We start from the raw sequence: 20,011 nt of genomic DNA, 5'->3' as shown, positions 1-20,011 counted from the left end.
ACCTGAACAGACCTATAACCACTAAAGATATTGAAGCAGTCATCAAAAATCTCCCAAGAAACAAAAGCCCAGGGCGAGATGGCTTCCCAGGGGAATTCTATCAGACATTTAAAGAAGAATTAATACCTATTGTTCTGAAACTGTTCCGAAAAATAGAAATGGAAGGAAAACTTCCAAACTTGTTTGATGAGGCCAGCATTACCTTGATCCCAAAACCAGACAAAGACTCCATCAAAAAGGAGAATTACAGACCAATATCCTTGATGAACATGGATGCAGAAATTCTCACCAAAATACTAGCCAATAGAATCCAACAGTACATGAAAAGGATTATTCACCATGACCAAGTGGGATTTATCCCTGGGTTGCAAGGCTGGTTCAACATCCACAAATCAATCAATGTGATACAATAAATTAATAAAAGAAAGAACAAGAACCATATGATCCTCTCAATAGATGCAGAAAAAGCATTTGACAAGGTACAGCATCCTTTCTTGATCAAAACTCTTCAGAGTATAGGGATAGAGGGTACATACTTCAATATCATAAAAGCCATCTATGAAAAACCCACAGAGAATATCATTCTCAATGGGGAAAAACTGAGAGCTTTCCCCCTAAGGTCAGGAACACATCAGGGATGTCCACTATCACCACTGCTATTCAAAATAATATTGGAAGTCCTAGTCACAGCAGTCAGACAACAAAAAGAAATAAAAGGCATTCAAATTGGCAAAGAAGAAGTCAAACTCTCACTCTTTGCAGATGATATAATACTTTTTGTGGAAAACCCAAAAGACTCCACCCCAAAACTGCTAGAACTCATACAGGAATTCAGTAAAGTGGCAGGATATATAATCAGTGCACAGAAATCAGTGGCATTCCTATACACCAACAACAAGACAGAAGAAAGAGAAATTAAGGAGTTGATCCCATTTGCAACTGCACCCAAAACCATAAGATACCTAGGAATAAATCTAACCAAAGAGGCAAAGGATCGGTACTCAGAAAACTATAGAATACTCATGAAAGAAACTGAGGAAGGCACAAAGAAATGGAAAAATGTTCCATGCTCATGGATTGGAAGAACAAATATTGTGAAGATGTTGATGCTACCTAGAGCAATCTACACATTCAATGCAATCCCTATCAAAATACCATCAACTTTTTTCCAAAAAATGGAACAAATAATCCTAAAATTTGTATGGAACCAGAAAAGACCCCGAATAGCCAGAGGAATGTTGAAAAAGGAAAGCAAAGCTGGTGGCATTACAATTCCAGACTTCAAGCTCTATTACAAAGCTGTCATCATTAAGACAGTATGGTGCTAGCACAAAAACAGACACATAGATCAATGGAACAGAATAGAGAGCCCAGAAATGGACCCTCAACTCTATGGTCAACTAATCTTTGACAAAGCAGGAAAGAATGTCCAGTGGAAAAAAGACAGTCTCTTCAACAAATGGTGTTGGGGAAATTGGACAGCCACATGCAGAAGAATGAAACTGGACCATTTCCTTACACCACACACAAAAATAGACTCAAAATGGATGAAAGATCTAAATGTGAGACAGGAGTCCATCAAAATCCTAAAGGAGAACACAGGCAGCAACCTCTTCGACCTCAGCCGCAGCAACTTCTTCCTAGAAACATCGCCAAAGGCAAGGGAAGCAAGGGCAAAAATGAACTATTGAGACTTCATCAAGATAAAAAGCTTTTACATACCAAAGCAAACAATCAACAAAACCAAAAGACAACCGACAGAATGGGAGAAGATATTTGCAAATCACATATTAGATAAAGGGCTAGTATCCAAAATCTATAAAGAACTTATCAAACTCAACACCCAGAGAACAAATGATCCAATCAAGAAATGGGCAGAAGACATGAACAGACATTTTTCCAAAGATGATATCTAAATGGCCAACAGACACATGAAAAAGTGCTCAACATCGCTCGGCATCAGGGAAATCCAAATCAAAACCTCAATGAGATACCACCTCACACCAGTCAGAATGGTTATATTAACAAGTCGGGAAATGATAGATGTTGGCAGGGATGTGGTGAAAGGGGCACTCTCCTACATTGTTGGTGGGAATGCAAGCTGGGGCAGCCACGCTGGAAAACAGTATGGAGGTTCCTCAAAAAGTTGAAAATAGAGCTACCATAGGACCCAGCAATTGCAGTACTGGGTATTTACCCCAAATATACAAATATAGGGATCCAAAGGGGTACGTGCACCCCAATGGTTATAGCAGCAATGTCCACAATAGCCAAACTATGGAAAGAGCCAAGATGTCCATCTACAGATGAATGGATAAAGAAGATGTGGTATACACACACACACACACACACACACACACACACACACTGGAATATTATGCAGCCATGAAAAGGAATGAAATCTTGCCATTTGCAATGACGTGGATGGAACTGGAGGGTATTATGCTGAGCAAAATAAGTCAATCAGTGAAAGACATGTACCATATGATCTCACTGATACGAGGAATTCTTTTTTTTTAAGATTTTTATTTATTTATTGAGAGAGAGAGAGAATGATAGAGAGCATGAGAAGGAGGAGGGTCAGAGGGAGAAGTAGACTCCTTGCTGAGCAGGGAGCCCGATGTGGGACTCGGTCCTGGCACTCCAGGATCATGACCTGAGCCGAAGGCAGTCGCTTAACCAACTGAGCCACCCAGGTGCCCCGATATGAGGAATTCTTAATCTCAGGAAACAAACTGAGGGTTGCTGGAGTGGTGGGGGTGGGAGGGATGGGGTGGCTGGGTGATAGACACATAGACATGTGCTATGGTGCGTGCTGTGAATTGTGTAAGACTTTGAATCACAGACCTGTACCTCTGAAACAAATATTATATTATATGTTTAAAAAAAGGAAGAAGATAGCAGGAAGGGAAAAATGAAGTGGGGGGAAATTGGACAGGGAGATGAACCATAAGAGACTATGGACTCTGAGAAACAAACTGAGGGTTCTAGAGGGGAGGGGGGTGGGGGGATGGGTTAGCCTGGTGATGGGTATTAAAGAGGGCACATTCTGCATGGAGCACTGGGTGTTATACGCAAACAGTGAATCATGGAACACTACATCAAAAACTATTGATGTAATGTATGGTGATTAACATAACATAATAAAATAAAAAAAAGGAAAAAAAAAGAAAGAAATATTAAAAGTAAAAAAAAAATAAAGAAAGTCATGCTCCTTGCTAATGTACTTTGAGGTGGGGAGACGGGTTGGGTTAATTGAAGAATATTCCCAAACCTTATTATCTAAGCTACTTTATCCTTATTTTCAAAAGATTGTCTACTCATTGTAATCTAGCATTTTCCACTTGTCAGTTTTATACGCTAATAGTCTGAGATTAAGCATATGAATGAGTTTGCTCTGGGTGTGCATGTGTCTGCCCACATGTGTGGGTGTATAAGTGTGAGTGTGTGTGTGTGTGTGTGGGTGTATGTGCATGGGGCCACCTGCTCACCTAAAATGCTTCAGAGCAGCTAGAAAATCTAAGTAATGACTGGTGTTGATTATGATGCACAGATATACATCATGATAACAGAAAAGAAAGCATACAGCTGGGCATGGAACACACCTGTACTTAGCACACAACATGCTAATGGGTGTGTGGTGCAGTGAGTGTGATAGCACTGGGTTCAAATCCCAGATCTCCCACTTACATAGGATTTTGGGTAAACTGTTGAACTTCCCTGAGCTCTATTATAAAATGATGAAACTATTAACCTTCTTGGATTGGTGACTAAATATAAACAATATCCTAAACAAGAAATAATAAAAACAGAGTCCTTGCTTACAGGAGATGATTGTTAAATGTTAATGTACTTTCTCCTTTCCCTTTTAAATGTTCAGGGATAGATGGTGAGTCGAATGTGTATTAACATTAATGCCCACTAAAGGGTATACTCATGGTATATAAATGAAAAAGTAGCATTCTAAAATGTACATATAGTACGTTCTTATAGTACAATACTGACTGGATGAAGTGTAAATAACTATTTTCCTTTTTGCAAAATTATATGTAATGAGTATATTCCTTTTATTTATTTTTATTTATTTTTTTAAAGATCTGATTTATTTTTTTATTTTTTTAAAGATTTTATTTATTTATTTTGAGAGAGAAAATGAGAGAGAGAGAGAGAGAGCACATGAGAGGGGGGAGGGTCAGAGGGAGAAGCAGACTCCCCGCTGTGCAGGGAGCCCGATGCGGGACTCGATCCTGGGACTCCAGGATCATGACCTGAGCCGAAGGCAGTCGCTTAACCAACTGAGCCACTCAGGCGTCCCAAGATCTGATTTATTTATTTGAGAAAGTGAGAGAGAGCTCAGAGGGAGGGAGAAGCAGACTCCTTGCTGAGCAGGGAGCCTGATGCGGGACTCGATCCCAGGACCCTGGGATCATGACCTGAGCTGAAGGCAGACGCTTCACCAACTGAGTCACCCAGGCACCCTGTATATTTCTTTTATTATCAGAAAAATGAAGAGATGGTATTGACTCTGCTGTGCACAGAGATTCTGAATGCGACAGCTCATGACTTCACACAAGCTGAGAGTCAGAGGAGAGCAAGGGCATGGGAAGGGGTGGGGGTGTGCAGCATACCTCAGACCACACTCCTGCCTCCCACACGGTCATGCAGTCCTGACCCTCGCAGCGCTGGGCAGAGGCAGGCTTGGGCCCAGCGCAGTCCCTCTCCCGGGCTCTGGTCAGAGTCCCGTTGCTCAGTTGTTGGGTACAAGCCACTTGTCTGCTCTGCATCCCTTTTCCACAAGTTCGTGAACAGGGGGTCCATTCTGTCATCATCCATCTAAAAGTAGAGGAAGAGCCACTGAAATCAATTAAAAGATATCAATTCGTTGTGTGTTTTGACATGTCTGGAGTTAAGAATTGTTGCACAGTGACTTTTACCCTTTTTTTAAATACAGTTTTGTCTAAAACACCTGTCCTTTCTATCATTTTGAGTTCTCTGTATTTCTAATGTCTGTCTTAGAATCTCAAAGACTGAGATTCCGTCCACGCCTTGCTACATGCTTTGCCTGTTACTACCTATCACATTGGCCACACTGAGATACCCAAAACGTATACAACTGCTAACATACATGAGTTATTCCTATTCTTTGTGTTTTAAATCCTCACAATTAACTCCATGTGTTAGGTGCTACAACTATCACAGCCTTTTACAGAAAGGGAAACCAAGGTAAGGGGAGATTTAGCAACTTGCCAAGGGTCACAAGGTTGTAGAGTCAGCAACTGAAATGAGGCTGTAGATGATCTCACCAGGAGACAAACACAGATATGAGCAAGGTAACAGAGCCCTGTCACTGAGGATACCCTCTTATCTGGGGGAAGCAATCGTTAGTACATCAACCATGGCCTGCAACAAGATTCTGTGTCTGGGCCATATCCTCCGGATAAAGCTACGTGGACTTCTTTAGGCTGGCTTCTATGTAGTTGCCATGTAATCCCAGACACCGGAGGTGCGGACTCAGAGGGCTAAACACGAAGTGACCTCATTTTAGAGGTCCTCAAGAACTCCAAATCTTTTTCTTGGATTTCACTGATTCAGTGATTCTGCCAATACATAGGCATTTTAACACCTAGATGGACATTCTTTTCTCAAACAATCATCAGGGCAGTGATACATATCTTTGGCACTTCCATTTCCAATGAGTTGGGATATAGCCTAAGGACCACTAATTTAAACACCTCCCCAAATTTATTTCAGGAAGAACCAAGGCTTGTGCCAGAAAAGTGATTCATGAAATTTGTATGATTCTTGTCAGTAAGACCTTCTCTGCATTTCCCATTATTAGGTCAACCCTATAGGGGGATCTAAGTCCACCCCAAACTACCTGCACAATCCTATTTCGGCACAGTGCAGGGCAGTGAGAAGTCCTGAGCTTAATTTTGGGTTCCTTACTAGCTGTGCACATTCTTGAAACAATACTTATAGCTGTTAAGTTTCCATTTTGTCATTTGGAAAAGTGTTTATTATTATACTGTCTGACATACAATAGGGACTCAGTATATAGTATATACTATATATATTACAGTATATTTATAAGTAATTTATACTTATTCATTTCTCTAGTTTCACCTCTCATTTGTTTGGAAAAAAAACCATATGCTCAGCTTGCTCCTCAAACACTTTCTATTTTCACCACATGGTACCTGTTTATGGAGCATCCACTGCCTGGATCCTTGACAGCCAGCTCCAAGTCCCTTCCTCCTAAAAGGGCTTCTCTATCCAACCCACAACGATTGTGCTCTCCTTTGCCCTCTGGCACTCATACAGCATTTGTTAGATATTCCCTAGGGAAGTGGAAGGGTTCACATCCTCCCTACAAAATTGCCCTTCTTTTCCTGATTAGTATATAGACTCTTTTTTTTTTAAATTTTATTATGTTGTGTCAATTATCATATATTACATCATTAGTTTTTGATGTAGTGTTCCATGAAAACTCTTTAAAGGCAGAGATCAATGTCTTATTCTTTTTTGCATCCATAACACATTGCATACAATAACTTGTCATTAAACATTTCTCAAATTGGAATTTGTATCTATGTTTTACAGAAATAGCATCAATTCTTCCAAATTTACTTAAGCCCAGATGCTCATGGCAATGATCCAAAGTTTGGAAAGTCACATCTAATGCAATCTAGTTTTCTTATCTATACAATAGTTTAATTCAAAATGATTCCATTCTTCTATTTCTGAAAAGGAAAAAAAAAAATCCTGGTAATATTTGCATTCCAGTACTGCCTCTAACAAAGTTCTTGTCTGCTGGTCTATCAAGTATGATGCAGATCTACCATTTTGCTTGGGAGTCCCCTAGTGGATTTTTCCTAAAGTATTTATCTTCTAAATTTATTTAGTTTCTGATTCATCTTTCTACATGAGGATACATAGGTTATAAGCACAATTTAAACCCATGTATGTACCTTTCCCTTTCCCTCCAATTATGGAACCAAGAAGACACAACCAAAAAGAGAAGTATTTGGGACTTCATCAAGATAAAAACCTTCTGCACAGCAAAGGAAACAGCCAACAAAACAAAGAGGCAACCCACAGAATGGGAGAAGATATTTGCAAACGACACTACAGACAAAGGGCTGATTTCCAAGATCTATAAAAAACTTCTCAAACTCAACACCCCAAAAAACAAATAATCAAGTCAAAAAATGGGCAGAAGACATGAACAGACACTTCTCCAAAGAAGACATACAAATGGCTAACAGACACATGAAAAAATGTTCATCATCATTAGCCATCAGGGAAATTCAAATCAAAACCACATTGAGATACCACCTTATACCAGTTAGAATGGCAAAAATTGAGAAGGCAAGAAACAACAAGTGTCGGAGAGGTTGTGGAGAAAGGGGAACCCTCTTACACTGTTGGTAGGAATGCAAGTTGGTACAGCCACTTTGGAAAAGAGTGTGGAGGTTCCTCAAAAAATTAAAAATAGAGCTACTGTATGACCCAGCAATTGCCCTCCTGGGCATTTACCCCAAAGACACAGATGTAGTGAAAAGAAGGGTCATATGCACCCCAATGTCCACAGCAGCAATGTCCACAATAGCCCAACTGTGGAAAGAGCCGAGATGCCTTTCAACAGATGAATGGATAAAGAAGATGTGGTCCATATATACAGTGGAATATGACTCAGCCATCAGAAAGGATGAACACCCGACTTTTATATCAACATGGATGGGACTGGAGGAGATGATGCTAAGTGAAATAAGTCAAGCAGAGAAAGTGAATTATCATATGGTTTCACTTATTTGTAGAACATAAGGAATAGCATGGAGGACATTAGGAGAAGGAAGGGAAAAAGGAAGGGGGGGAAATCGGAGGGACAGACAAACCATGAGAGACTATGGACTCTGAGAAACAAACTGAGGGTTCTAGAGGGGAGGGGGTGGGGGGATGGGTTAGCCCAGTGATGGGTATTAAGGGGGGCACGTAATGCATGGAGCACTGGGTGTTATACGAAAACAATGAATCATGGAACACTGCATCAAAAACTAATGATGTATTGTATGGTGACTAACACAACATAATAAAATAAAATAAAATAAAATAAAGAAGTATTTGCAATTTCATGGAATCTCATATTTTTTAAATAAAATACATTTTTAGAGATCCTCACTATAATGATAAAAGTTACTTTTTCTTTTTTAAAAAATATTTTATTTATGGGGTGCCTGGGTGTCTCAGTCGTTGAGTGTCTGCCTTTGGCTCGGGTCATGATCCCAGGGTCTTGGGATCGAGCCCCACATTGGGCTGCCTGCTCAAAGGGAGGCCTGCTTCTCCCTTTCCCACTCCCCCTGCTTGAGTTTCTGCTCTCGTTCTCTCTCTGTCAAATAAATAAAATTTCTAGAAAAAAAAAGAAAAAAAAATTTATTTATTTATTTGAGAGAGAGAGAGAGAGAGAGAGCAAGTGCATGCAAGCACGAGCCAGGGGGAGCACGGAGGGGCAGGGAGAGAGTCCCAAGCAGACTGGGAGCTGAACACAGAGTCCAATGTGGGGCTCCATCTCACCACCCTGAGATCATGACCCGAGCAGAAACGAAGAATGGGACATTTAACCCACTGAGCCATCCAGGTGCCCCAAAAGTCATTTTTTCCATTCCTTGTGAAAGTTGCTCAAAAATAAGAATTAGAAGGTAAAACACATTCTAATAAAACTCTTTGTATTTTAGAATTAATCTAGTTTGGAATTATTCCATTTCCTTATCTTTAAGATTCCTTCTTCCAAAGTTATTTACTAGTGCATTGATATATTTTATATTTGGCACATAGGGTTCCACCAGTCTATTTAGTGACCTTTTCAATAAATGTAAATGGAAATTGGAACGAAGGTTATGCTATGCCAGTAAGTCACCGAAAGTTTTCCTACCATGACCCCCAATAATTGCTCATGTCCATTTCTTACTTTTCAGCATGTTTTTTTTAAAACATTTTATATATTTATTTGAGAGAGAGAGAATGGGAGACAGACAGCGTGGGAGGGAGGAGGGTCAGAGAGAGAAGCAGACTCTCTGCTGAGCAGGGAGCCCGATGCGGGACTTGATCCAGTGACTCCAGGATCGTGGCCTGAGCCAAAGGCAGTTGCTTAACCAACTGAGCCACCCAGGTGCCCCAACTTTTCAGTATTTTGGTTAACCTCACTGACATTGCTTCTTGGTGGTTTGCAATATATTGACTCCTTTTCCAAGAGAAGGAAGATAATAATCTCTAACAAAAAAGATATCCAGTGTCCAGCTGCAAAAATTTCTCACTCAGAAATGTAGTGACCTTTTAAAACTATTCATTTTACCAAGTCATTAGCAAGGCATTTTCCCCCAAGATAGCTGAGGTCAGTGAATGAACAATAAATGGTGTGTATTGTACATTCTGATCCTTTACAGACCAAGTCAGGAAGTGACAAATATGCTCTAGTCCTCAAATCCAACTCCTCCAAGAATTCCTGATAAATCAGAAAAAGCCAGTGCTCTTTCCTCCAAATGGAAAAGTTATAAGGTATATGAAACAAATGGTGTTTTGAAATATTTTAGCAGATAATTTAACACAAGATAAATTAGCATTTTAATATCTATTAAAAGAGATAAAGAAAAAGATAATTCTTAGGAATGGTAATAACAAAAATGATCCAAGTTCTCTAGCTGACAGGGCAAAGGCCAAAATCTCTGCTTTTCTATCTGTCCAGCACTAAACGGAAAGGAGTCAAAGACCCGACTGCAGGTAACAGTAATTCCCTCGGTCAATTTTCCTGTTGATCACGACATTGCCTCAGAAAAGAAGCTTAATTAGTTCCTCTACTTACGAAGTTACCCTGAAAAGCAGAGGGCGAGGTACTGAGAGTTTATTAATGTGCTTTTATCTTTTTGCACATCCTTTTACGTCCTATTCTTCTGTCTTATTCCTTAGAAACCTAATTTTCCCTGGGGGTTGGGGAAGGACAAGAATATTAGAGCAGGAATGCCAAGGAAAGGAAAAGTTGATAATCAGCTTTTGTCACCTTAAATACACCAAATGTACAGAAAAACAAACCTTGAAATTTCAGCATCGTAGGGGAAGAAAGGATTTTCCAAATTCTTTTAAGCTCTCATTAACATAGCATGAGCTGGATCTGAAGGGCTTCATAACTGAGTTTGGCAATGAGCCAGAAACAGAGGGAACTCAGGATCAGTGCTACATCAGAGGTGGGGAAGGCTGGGGGCGGGCGCGGAACAGGGAAGCCAGAAGAACTGAGCATTAGCCTGGATGACACTAATTCCCAAAGAGATTAAGACAGAGAGGTTTAAATATAGTTAATTGGCAACTTTGTTTCTCCTCCCTCCATACTTACTGTAGTGGAGGGTGGGGAAGAATATTCTATTAGTTACAGACCACTACAAAGCTACAGATTCTTTGCATATCTGAGATGCAGGACCTGTAAATTCACATAGTGCAGGAGCCAGTGGGAGGGGCGATCAATCTCTGCAGTTCCCTAGGAACTCACAACTAACTACACCCTCATTCATTGAGCCTCAACAGATCTGAGTGTCAAGACCCAACAGATGTCCCTGCCCCTGTACTCCAGAGGAATCACTGCAGCCTCACACTTTTTTTTATCATTCTATCTCTGAAAGCTTTTAAGACCTTTGACACCAGGGGTCAGTCCCATTTAAGCCCATTAATTTTTATATGAAAGCACATGGATTTTCAAGGAGCCCTATAATGGGAACTGCTCCAAACAGCCTTGCTGCTAGCTCTCTCCCAAATTAGTCTTGGGTTCCTCATCTCTGCGGGTTATTAAGGCATAGTCTTCTTTCTACACCACTTTCAGCTGCTCAGCATCACTGTCTTATTTCCTACTCAAGAGTTTTTTGCCGACTTTGTTGCCTCATCCTCACTGGGGAAGTCACAGGAGACCAAAACAGCTGACTGTTGGGTACCTAGGACCCAGCGCAGGGATCCAGCGAGCAGAGGTCAGGAATCGGGCAGTCAGACGGGGGGAGCTCTGGGAGAGGAAGTGAGGAGGCAGCCTGGGGAACCAGGAGGACCACACTGTCCCTGGTGTCCTGTGAGGGACTGGGTCCTGGCCAGTCCTGCTTTGGTTTATATCATCCTTGGCAAGTTCTAACACATCATTTCAGAGAATTCAAGACCAAATAGCTAAATTCAACTCGTAACCAGATTTTTGAAGAAGTGACCAACGGATGACCACATAATTTTAATTACACCTCGTCTGTCCCACTTAGTTGTTTTCACACTGCGGAGAATACAGTGAAAGTTGGGGGAAATCCTAGCCTTGCTGCTTTAATACTCTTTCCATTCAGGCAATGATCTGTCTTTCCTAGACCCTGCCTGTTTAAAACTCTACATTTTGGTACATATTCCCTTGTATTGTCTTTAGGAAAAAGTGATTTTGTGGATATTTTGAGTATGTTTTAAGCGTTAGTAATCTAGTGGCCACATGGAGCTTTCACAAGTGGTGGGACTCGGTTACCTTGTTTGGCACGGCTGCTCGTGGCACTTGCGGATCTGTGGCTCAGGCTTGCTTAAGTATTTGCACTTCTTGTTGTCCACAATGCTGATGTTTTTGTTCATGATTTTTGTGCAAGACACTGTTGTCTTCCTTTCTCCTGAAAAGAGCAAACACATAAAGAAATTACAGGGCTTCATGTAAATGACTTCGGAGGTGTGTATAGGTTTGTAATTTTCAGACTTCAAAAGGAATTTTAAGTTAGTTCGATGAAGACATGACTTATCATTTACATAAAAATGCATCTCTAGGCTTAAGGAAGATAAATGGTCACTTTTTTCCTCATTAGAAATTACATGGCAGGGCGTCTGGGTGGCTCAGTTGGTTGAGTGTCTGACTCTTGATTTCAGGGTCATGATCTAGGTCATGGGATCAAGCCCCAAGTCAGGCTCCACACTCAGCACAGAATCTGCTGGAGATTCTCTCTCTCTCTCCCTCTGCCCCTCCTCCAGCTGGCACATGTGTGCATGCTCTCTCTCTCTCTCTCTCTCAAATAAATAAATAAATAAATCTTTAAACAAAAGAAATTAAATAGCAAGTTTTATATTCCCAAGGGATTGTGGCAGCATAAGGTGCCAAGACATTAATTAAAGATTCGGTAGTAAGGACTACACCATCTTTTAGCATTAAGTGCTGGAAAGCTGTAATTTGCAAACAACCTGTATGTCTTCATGAAAGCACATAAACATGCATGTGTATTTTATCATTTGGCTGTACACCATCAGTGCTATGTAAGTAAGTTATGGAAAGCAAGCTTGTTTTAAATATAACTCAGAACTTTATTCTTACTGTCTCTGATGAAGGTATTCTAGAGCAATGAGGAATTCTTGAAATCCTCATTCCCTGTTTATTGTGACGTTCTCTAAGAAAAGCCATGGGAATCCTGTATTTTTCACCAGATTTCAGAAAAATGGTTTTTCTACTTTCTCTGTTAGGATACAGTCTGATTATAGGACTTAAAAATGACCACTTGTGTGGTGTATTTATTTTTATCTGGGCCCTGTAAGCACACTTACTTGACAAGATTTTCATTATTTCTTCTTGCACCTAAAGAGCCTACTACACATGTGTTAATTCTCTTTCTCTACAAAAGTCTAAATATCTATATAAGATTTCATAATCTAATTTAACTGATTGACATTATGAAGTAATTAAATCAACTAACAATTTTAAAGCCAGATGGGTCATAAAGGATTAAGAAAATAATCACAAGTCTTTTGGGTCTCTAATGCAAGGCCATTAGTTAGGGTCCGATGACTGTCATGCAGTGATAATTAGGAAACAGAGCATTCATGCTGGTCATGCCAAATACGCCTGGGCTGGTGGCAGAGAGGTCACTATGTCATTTAATTAACAGAGAGGGAAGGCTGGTGTCAAGAAAGAAGGAAAGAAGGAATGTAGAGAGAGAGCTACTTTGAATAATTTTTGAGTATCTCTGACCTGAATGGGGGATGGGGAGAGGCAACAGGGTGGCCCAAGAGAAGGCAGAAGAACAGGTACAGGTTTAGGATCTTTCCTTCCTTTCCCTCTCAACAACACTGAGCACAGTCCCAGGACAATTTTTAGTCTACAAAAAAATGACTACCTCTCTCATCTCTCTCTCTCCCCTGCCGTGTGTGTATGTGTGTGTGTGTAGTAACTAACAGTTATATCTATGATTATTGCACATCATGTTATTGAAATCATTTAGTTTTATCTTCAGTTCAATGTTGGCCAGTTATGCCTCATCTGGAGAATTCCAGTTCTGGTGCAATGCAACTTATTCTATGGGAGCTCAATGCAGACAACAGAGTGCCAGGCAGGTAAAAAGTCTTTTCCCAGCTTGGCAAATAGAACGTGGGCTGAACTGTAGGACTTTATGGCCAGTTGCAACGTGAATGAACATCTCCACTCAGAAGTCCGCTAAGCCTGCCCTGTGCACCTCACACGGTCAGGCGAGCTGATGGGATCTGGTAGAAAAGAGGCAACGTTTCACGCCTGGGGTAAATGCTTTGGGGCTGCCCACGCTATTCCCTGGTAGGTCAAGAAGGGGGGAGTGTGGCATTAGATTTACTCATAACAAGTGTTCAATACCTACCAACTTCAATTTTCAAATAAACTGCAAAAAAAGCAGAAAAGGCTTATGTTCATTCTTTCACAGAGAAAACTGGCCTCACAAGGTAATTAGTTACCTAAGTGTAAAAAAATTGGGACAAGGGGGTTGTGGTTAACTTCCTCCTAGTTTCCTATGCTCCAGGTGCTCCTTTATGACCTGATGCTCATACTAAATAGATATTGTGCAAATTCTGTATAATGCTAACATATGTGAGTACAACTTCTACATTACAATGATGCCTACTTTAAAGCAGGATTAACATGCAGGTTACTCTCATTAAATCTAAATGTTAGCTTTAAAATCTAATTTAAAGCCTTCAAATTCATAAGACACTCTTTTGCATTATAGATGGAGTTGCCTAAACTAATTTAAATAGTGGCTTTCTGCCAACTACAATACGAAAAAAATGACTAACAGACATTATCCAGAGAACTTTTGCTGAACATATATGTAGTTATGAGGTAAATAACTCAGGGCTAATTATATGGCATTTTTTTCTTTCTTCAGAAAATACATAATTTTAGTTATTCTCCCCTAGAGCTAACATATTAAGCTCTTTTTTTTATTTTTAAAAAGATTTTATTTATTTATTTGATAGAGAGAGACACAGCGAGAGAGGGAACACAAGCAGGGGGAGCGGGAGAGGGAGAAGCAGGCTTCCCGTGGAGCAGGGAGACTGATGTGGGGCTCGATCCCAGGGACCCTGGGATCATGACCTGAGCTGAAGGCAGACGCTTAACCGACTGAGCCACCCAGATGCCCCACATATTAAGCTCTTGAAAAAAATCCTTTAAGTGTAAGTGTTGATATATCAAAAGAGACAGAGCTACCTGTGTCATTTCAGGGATCACCTTGGTGTTCTAAGAAAGTAGAGAGGCATGGGATTGTGAATTGGGACTTCTCCATCCACAGTGTAGCAAGGAAGCTCACATCATTACATGTTTTGGCAGATAGGATAAGCTTGGCCCTACTTTTTAAAAATTTCATTGAACAAAAACAACAGAATTGGGGGGAAGAAATCTATTGCTCAGCTCCAGGCACACCACGCCTATGAAAATACAACTAGATCTTAAAGCCATATGGAAATGTTATTGTTTGACTTTTTTCTTTTATATATTTTTATGTTCCAGCCAACACAGGAAATTTCCATTCTAGCATCTAATAGCAGTATTAACAATGCATCCAATACTGTGGAACCTAGGGACGGGCAGAAAGTGATGAAGTAACTGGCTTCCTGCCTGAACCACGAGTAGCTGCAAGCTGTTGACAGTGGATTACTTGCTTTATGGCAATTAACTTCACCTCTGGCTCATTCCCATTAAATCAGCATTGGGGAAATCAGTTTCGATGTTCTGAATACAATTAGGAATATAAGAAAATAACCATTATGCAATTGGTCTCATTACCGAATGTGGGCAAAATCTGAAAACGAACCGTGATTTTTATGTATTGACTCTTTCTTTGTTCTCTGAAGATACTTAACAAAGACTAGATATTAGATCGGGTGCCTTCTTTTCCACTCTCAGATATAAGCCGATATTTTTTTCTAGGCTCTGTATTTAACCCCATGAAATGGATATTTTTAATAAAAGTATGTTCTATCCATGTAGATCACATTTCTAGAACTGGCATCATAAATATGGAAACCTGTTCTTGGGAGTGTGTTCAGTGTTTCAATATACATTATTGAAATTCTCTCTATCTTAGTGGATGCTCCAAACTTTTAAATAAACTTGTGACCCTCTATAAGACTGAGACTACATATGTTCATTCGTCTTTATAATTTTCTCTCAAATTATTTATTTATTTGCTATTGAACTAACAATGGCCAGCAAGTAAGTGAACCAAAAATAAATGTATTTTACTGAGGACAAAGGGCTTTTCCCTGAGCACTTCTTAGAAATATGTAAGTTTTTTTTTTTAGCATACATTTATTTATTTGTTTTTTTATTATGTTATGTTACTCGCCATTCATCATTAGTTTTTGATGTGGTGATCCACAATTCATTGTTTTTTAAATTGAACAACATCCAAAATTGTGCATGCCATTTAATTCATAGCCATTTTTTGACATTTCTATAAAAATTTTCCCTCAGGGCTTGGGCTTAATATTAAAATGACTATTTCATCTTTTTTAAATGAAAATATTTTTATTTTGTATTGTTTACAACACCCAATATATAACCCAACCTAACCTTATCATTCCCATGCACATAAAGAGTTTAATGGGACCCCATAACTTTCAAGACAAATTTAACTCGAGTGCTAGCATAACACTCAGGAATCTTCATGCACTAGCTTCTCTCTATAAAAAAGTAGAAAATGGTCAAAGTATCTCCCACTCCTTGATCCTCATATTTTGCACCCTAGAAATAAACATTCTCACAAACCTCAGTGCCTCTGCACCTATGCATATCCCTGGAATGATTTCTACATCTTCCCATATCACTCTGTACAGTGATTTTATTAGCTGATGCCTACTAAATGAACAGTGAATCCTCTAAAAGCAGAAAGCACTCATCATTGGACTACTCAGCAACAGTGAGTGCGTATTTGGTATTGGTAAAGAAATCGATGAGTGAAATACAAGAATGTAAGTCAAGGCCAAAGTGCATTTTGTACTAAGACGTTCATCTTAAGACTATTTCCTAAAATGGTGAAAAGTCATTTGCAAATCAAATGACTAGTTATGGGAGATAGTTATCTATGGCAATTTTAGCTAATGAATTTTGTAGGTACTAAAATTTGAGTTTATGAAGAGTTCACATTAATATAAAAATGTTCTTATTAAAGAAAGTAGAATTTAAAACTGTATTAAATATTACTGAAATGAAATAATGCAGAGAAAAAATATATTTTGGTGCATTTTCTTCAGGTAATAACATTTATTATGGTGCAGGCAATGTGTCTTTAAAATGGAAAAATGGAAATAAACTGCGCCGGCAAAAAGACAGGGGTATTTTACTCGGAGCCTTAGAATCTGTTCATGCACAAAGAAAGCCGTGTCTAAAGGATATCAGAGTGAGAGTCTTCAGCTGGTTGGGTTTGGACTAAAGCGAAGAACATGGAATATTGGCTTATTTTTTTTCCCCTTCAAATTGTATCTATTTAGATTTCCTAAAAACATGTCTATTCATTTATTTCAAAAGGGAATATTGAATTTTGGGGGCTCTTACTCTAGGTTTTATATCAGTAATCCATCCACTGGCTCAAAATAAATTCTAGAGTAATACAGTTACTATAATGCAATACGTGGAACGCTAATTCAATGCACAACCCTCAGATACTATGAAATGATACATCTTGAATGCCTCTCAAAACCAAGATCACTTAAAACAGGTCTTTTATGTAAAAAAGAACTTTATTCGGTGAACCATACTTCTGAGGTGCCAAAATAAACTTAAAACATCCCTTCAAAGAGTTTTTAGATGCTTGAGAAGACCAGTGCAAAGTAAACATTTATTTCCCAAATACATTTTAAGCTGTTTGAAAGTAAAAGGACTAATTTTAATGGCCAATGCTAAAATACAAAATGATATATATCCTTTCAAACAGTTGTAAAACTATCATTAGAATTTGAAAAGACGGTGCCAAAAAGCGTACAGATGTTACACTGTTGGAAAAATTTTCCTGAGATCATCAACATCCATTTGATATTTAAAAATATTCCTTCTAAAAGGCTTTTCATATCTTGTAATAACTGATATTAATAAAAATAATTAAAATGCACAGTGAATTAACCTTAAGTCAGGTTTGCATTCTAAAACAGTTTGAGATTCTAATGTAAAATATCATTACAATAAAAATTTAGCTACACGACAGTAGGTATCTTTAAAAAATTTCTTTTTCCCACTTATTGCTGGCAATCTAATGCCTTACAACAGAATGCAAAAAAATAACATGTCAAACATTGAAATTTTATATTGCTCTGTGTTATTTTATTTGCTCTTGCTTAATATAGTCCTGTGAAGTAAAATAGTTCTATTATTTCTCTTTGCTGTTGAAGATAAATTTTGCATGAATCTGTTTCCAATGTTCTGTGCTTTGAACTGACTGTCCTTCAATTCATGAATATGCTGAAAGATTACAAAGCTCTTTCTGGCTATAAAATGGACAATACGAAGTTAGAAATGATGCGATCCTTAAAATCCTGTCCATCCGCTTAATTTATGAACTGCAAAGGAAAATAATATCCAAAAGTCCAGAAATGTGTTGGCACTGAAAGGAATATGTACCCTATTAACATAGTCAGAGATAACTGAAAACTGTTCACTAAACACAATGAAACAGATTTGAGAGTGAAAGTCTATTCAAGTGCAAATCATATAAAGGTTGTCTCTAATTAGGACAATTTTACAAAATAACCCATTTGAAATAAAAAATAGGGACATATCTATCGCTATCACCACTGCTATTCAACATAGTACTAGAAGTCCTAGCCGCAGCAATCAGACCACAAAAAGAAATAAAAGGCACCTGAATCGGCAAAGAAGTAGTCAAACTCTCACTCTTTGCAGATGATATGATACTTTATGTGGAAAACCCAAAAGACTCCACCCCAAAACTGCTAGAACTCATACAGGAATTCAGTAAAGTGGCAGGATATAAAATCAATGCACAGAAATCAGTGGCATTCCTATACACCAACAACAAGACAGAAGAGAGACAAATCAAGGAGTCGATCCCATTTACAACTGCACCCAAAACCATAAGATACCTAGAAATAAATCTAACTAAAGAGGCAAAGAATCTGTACTCAGAAAACTATAAAATACTCATGAAAGAAATTGAGGAAGACACAAAGAAATGGAAAAACGTTCCATGCTCATGGATTGGAAGAACAAATATTGTGAAGATGTCAATGCTACCTAGAGCAATCTACATTTTAATGCAATCCCTATCAAAATACCATCAACTTTTTCCAAAGAAATGGAACAAATAATGCTAAAATTTGTATGGAACCAGAAAAGACCCCGAATAGCCAGAGGAATGTTGAAAAAGGAAAGCAAAGCTGGCGGCATCACAATTCTGGACTTCCAGCTCTATTACAAAGCTGTCATCATCAAGACAGTATGATACTGGCACAAAAACAGACACATAGATCAATGGAACAGAATAGAGAGCCCAGAAATGGACCCTCAACTCTATGGTCAACTCATCTTCGACAAAGCAGGAAAGAATGTCCAACGGAAAAAAGAGAGTCTCTTCAACAAATGGTGTTGGGAAAACTAGACAACCAAACGCAGAAGAACAAAACTGGACCATTTCCTTACACCACACACAAAATAGACTCAAAATGGATGAAAGACCTAAACATGAGACAGGAGTCCATCCAAATCCTAAAGGAGAACACAGGCAGCAACCTCTTCGACCTCAGCTGCAGCAACTTCTTCCTAGAAACATCGCCAAAGGCAACGGAAGCAAGGGCAAAAATGAACTATTGGGACTTCATCAAGATAAAAAGCTTTTACACAGCAAAGCAAACAGTCCACAAAACCAAAAGACAACCGACAGAATGGGAGAAAATATTTGCAAATGACGTATCAGATAAAGGGTTAGTGTCTAAAATCTATAAAGAACTTATCAAACTCAACACCTAAAGAACAAATAATCCAATCAAGAAATGGGCAGAAGACATGAACAGACATTTTTCCAAAGATGATATCCAAATGGCCAACAGACACATGAAGTGCTCAACATCGCTCGGCATCAGGGAAATCCAAATCAAAACCTCAATGAGATACCACCTCACACCAGTCAGAATGGCTAAAATTAACAAGTCAGGAAACAACAGATGTTGGCAAGGATGTGGAGAAAGGGGAACCCTCCTACACTGTTGGTGGGAATGCAAGCTGGGGCAGCCACTCTGGAAAACAGTATGGAGGTTTCAACTCAAAAAGTTGAAAATAGAGCTACCATATGACCCAGCAATTGCAGTACTGGGTATTTACCCCAAAGATACAAATGTAGGGATCTGAAGGGGTACGTGTACCGCAGTGTTTATAGCAGCAATGTCCACAATAGCCAAACTATGGAAAGAGCCAAGATGTCCATCTACAGATGAATGGATAAAGAAGATGTGGTATATATAATGGAATATTATGCAGCCATCAAAAAACCCCCATGAAATCTTGCCATTTGCAACGATGTGGATGGAACTAGAGGATATAATGCTAAACAAAATAAGTCAATCAGAGAAAGACATGTATCATATGACCTCACTGATATGAGGAATTCTTCATCTCAGGAAACAGAGGGTCGCTGGAGTGGTGGGGGGTGGGAGGGATGGGGTGGCTGGGTGATAGACATTGGGGAGGGTATGTGCTATGGTGAGCGCTGTGAATTGTGTAAGACTG

The 20,011-nt window shown here is 39.1% G+C and overlaps 1 protein-coding gene across 1 annotated transcript in view; it reads right to left on the bottom strand.

The window, feature by feature from the left end:
* Positions 1–20,011, bottom strand: part of ADAMTS19 (ADAM metallopeptidase with thrombospondin type 1 motif 19) — a 252,836-nt gene that overhangs the window by 27,365 nt on the left and 205,460 nt on the right. The window contains exons 19-20 of the mRNA XM_025860822.2: positions 11,525–11,660; positions 4,629–4,833 (exon numbers count right to left, since the gene is read on the bottom strand). Coding sequence (XP_025716607.2) covers positions 4,629–4,833; positions 11,525–11,660 — 341 coding nt within the window. The remainder of the gene's footprint in view (positions 1–4,628; positions 4,834–11,524; positions 11,661–20,011) is intronic.

Source organism: Callorhinus ursinus, unplaced genomic scaffold (assembly GCF_003265705.2).
Source record: "Callorhinus ursinus isolate GAN/ISIS: 27379988/994484 unplaced genomic scaffold, GSC_fseal_2.0 scaffold30, whole genome shotgun sequence".
Classification (NCBI taxonomy): Eukaryota; Metazoa; Chordata; class Mammalia; order Carnivora; family Otariidae; genus Callorhinus; species Callorhinus ursinus.
Note: the sequence above shows the minus strand (reverse complement) of the source record. Positions and strands in the feature narration are given on the sequence as shown.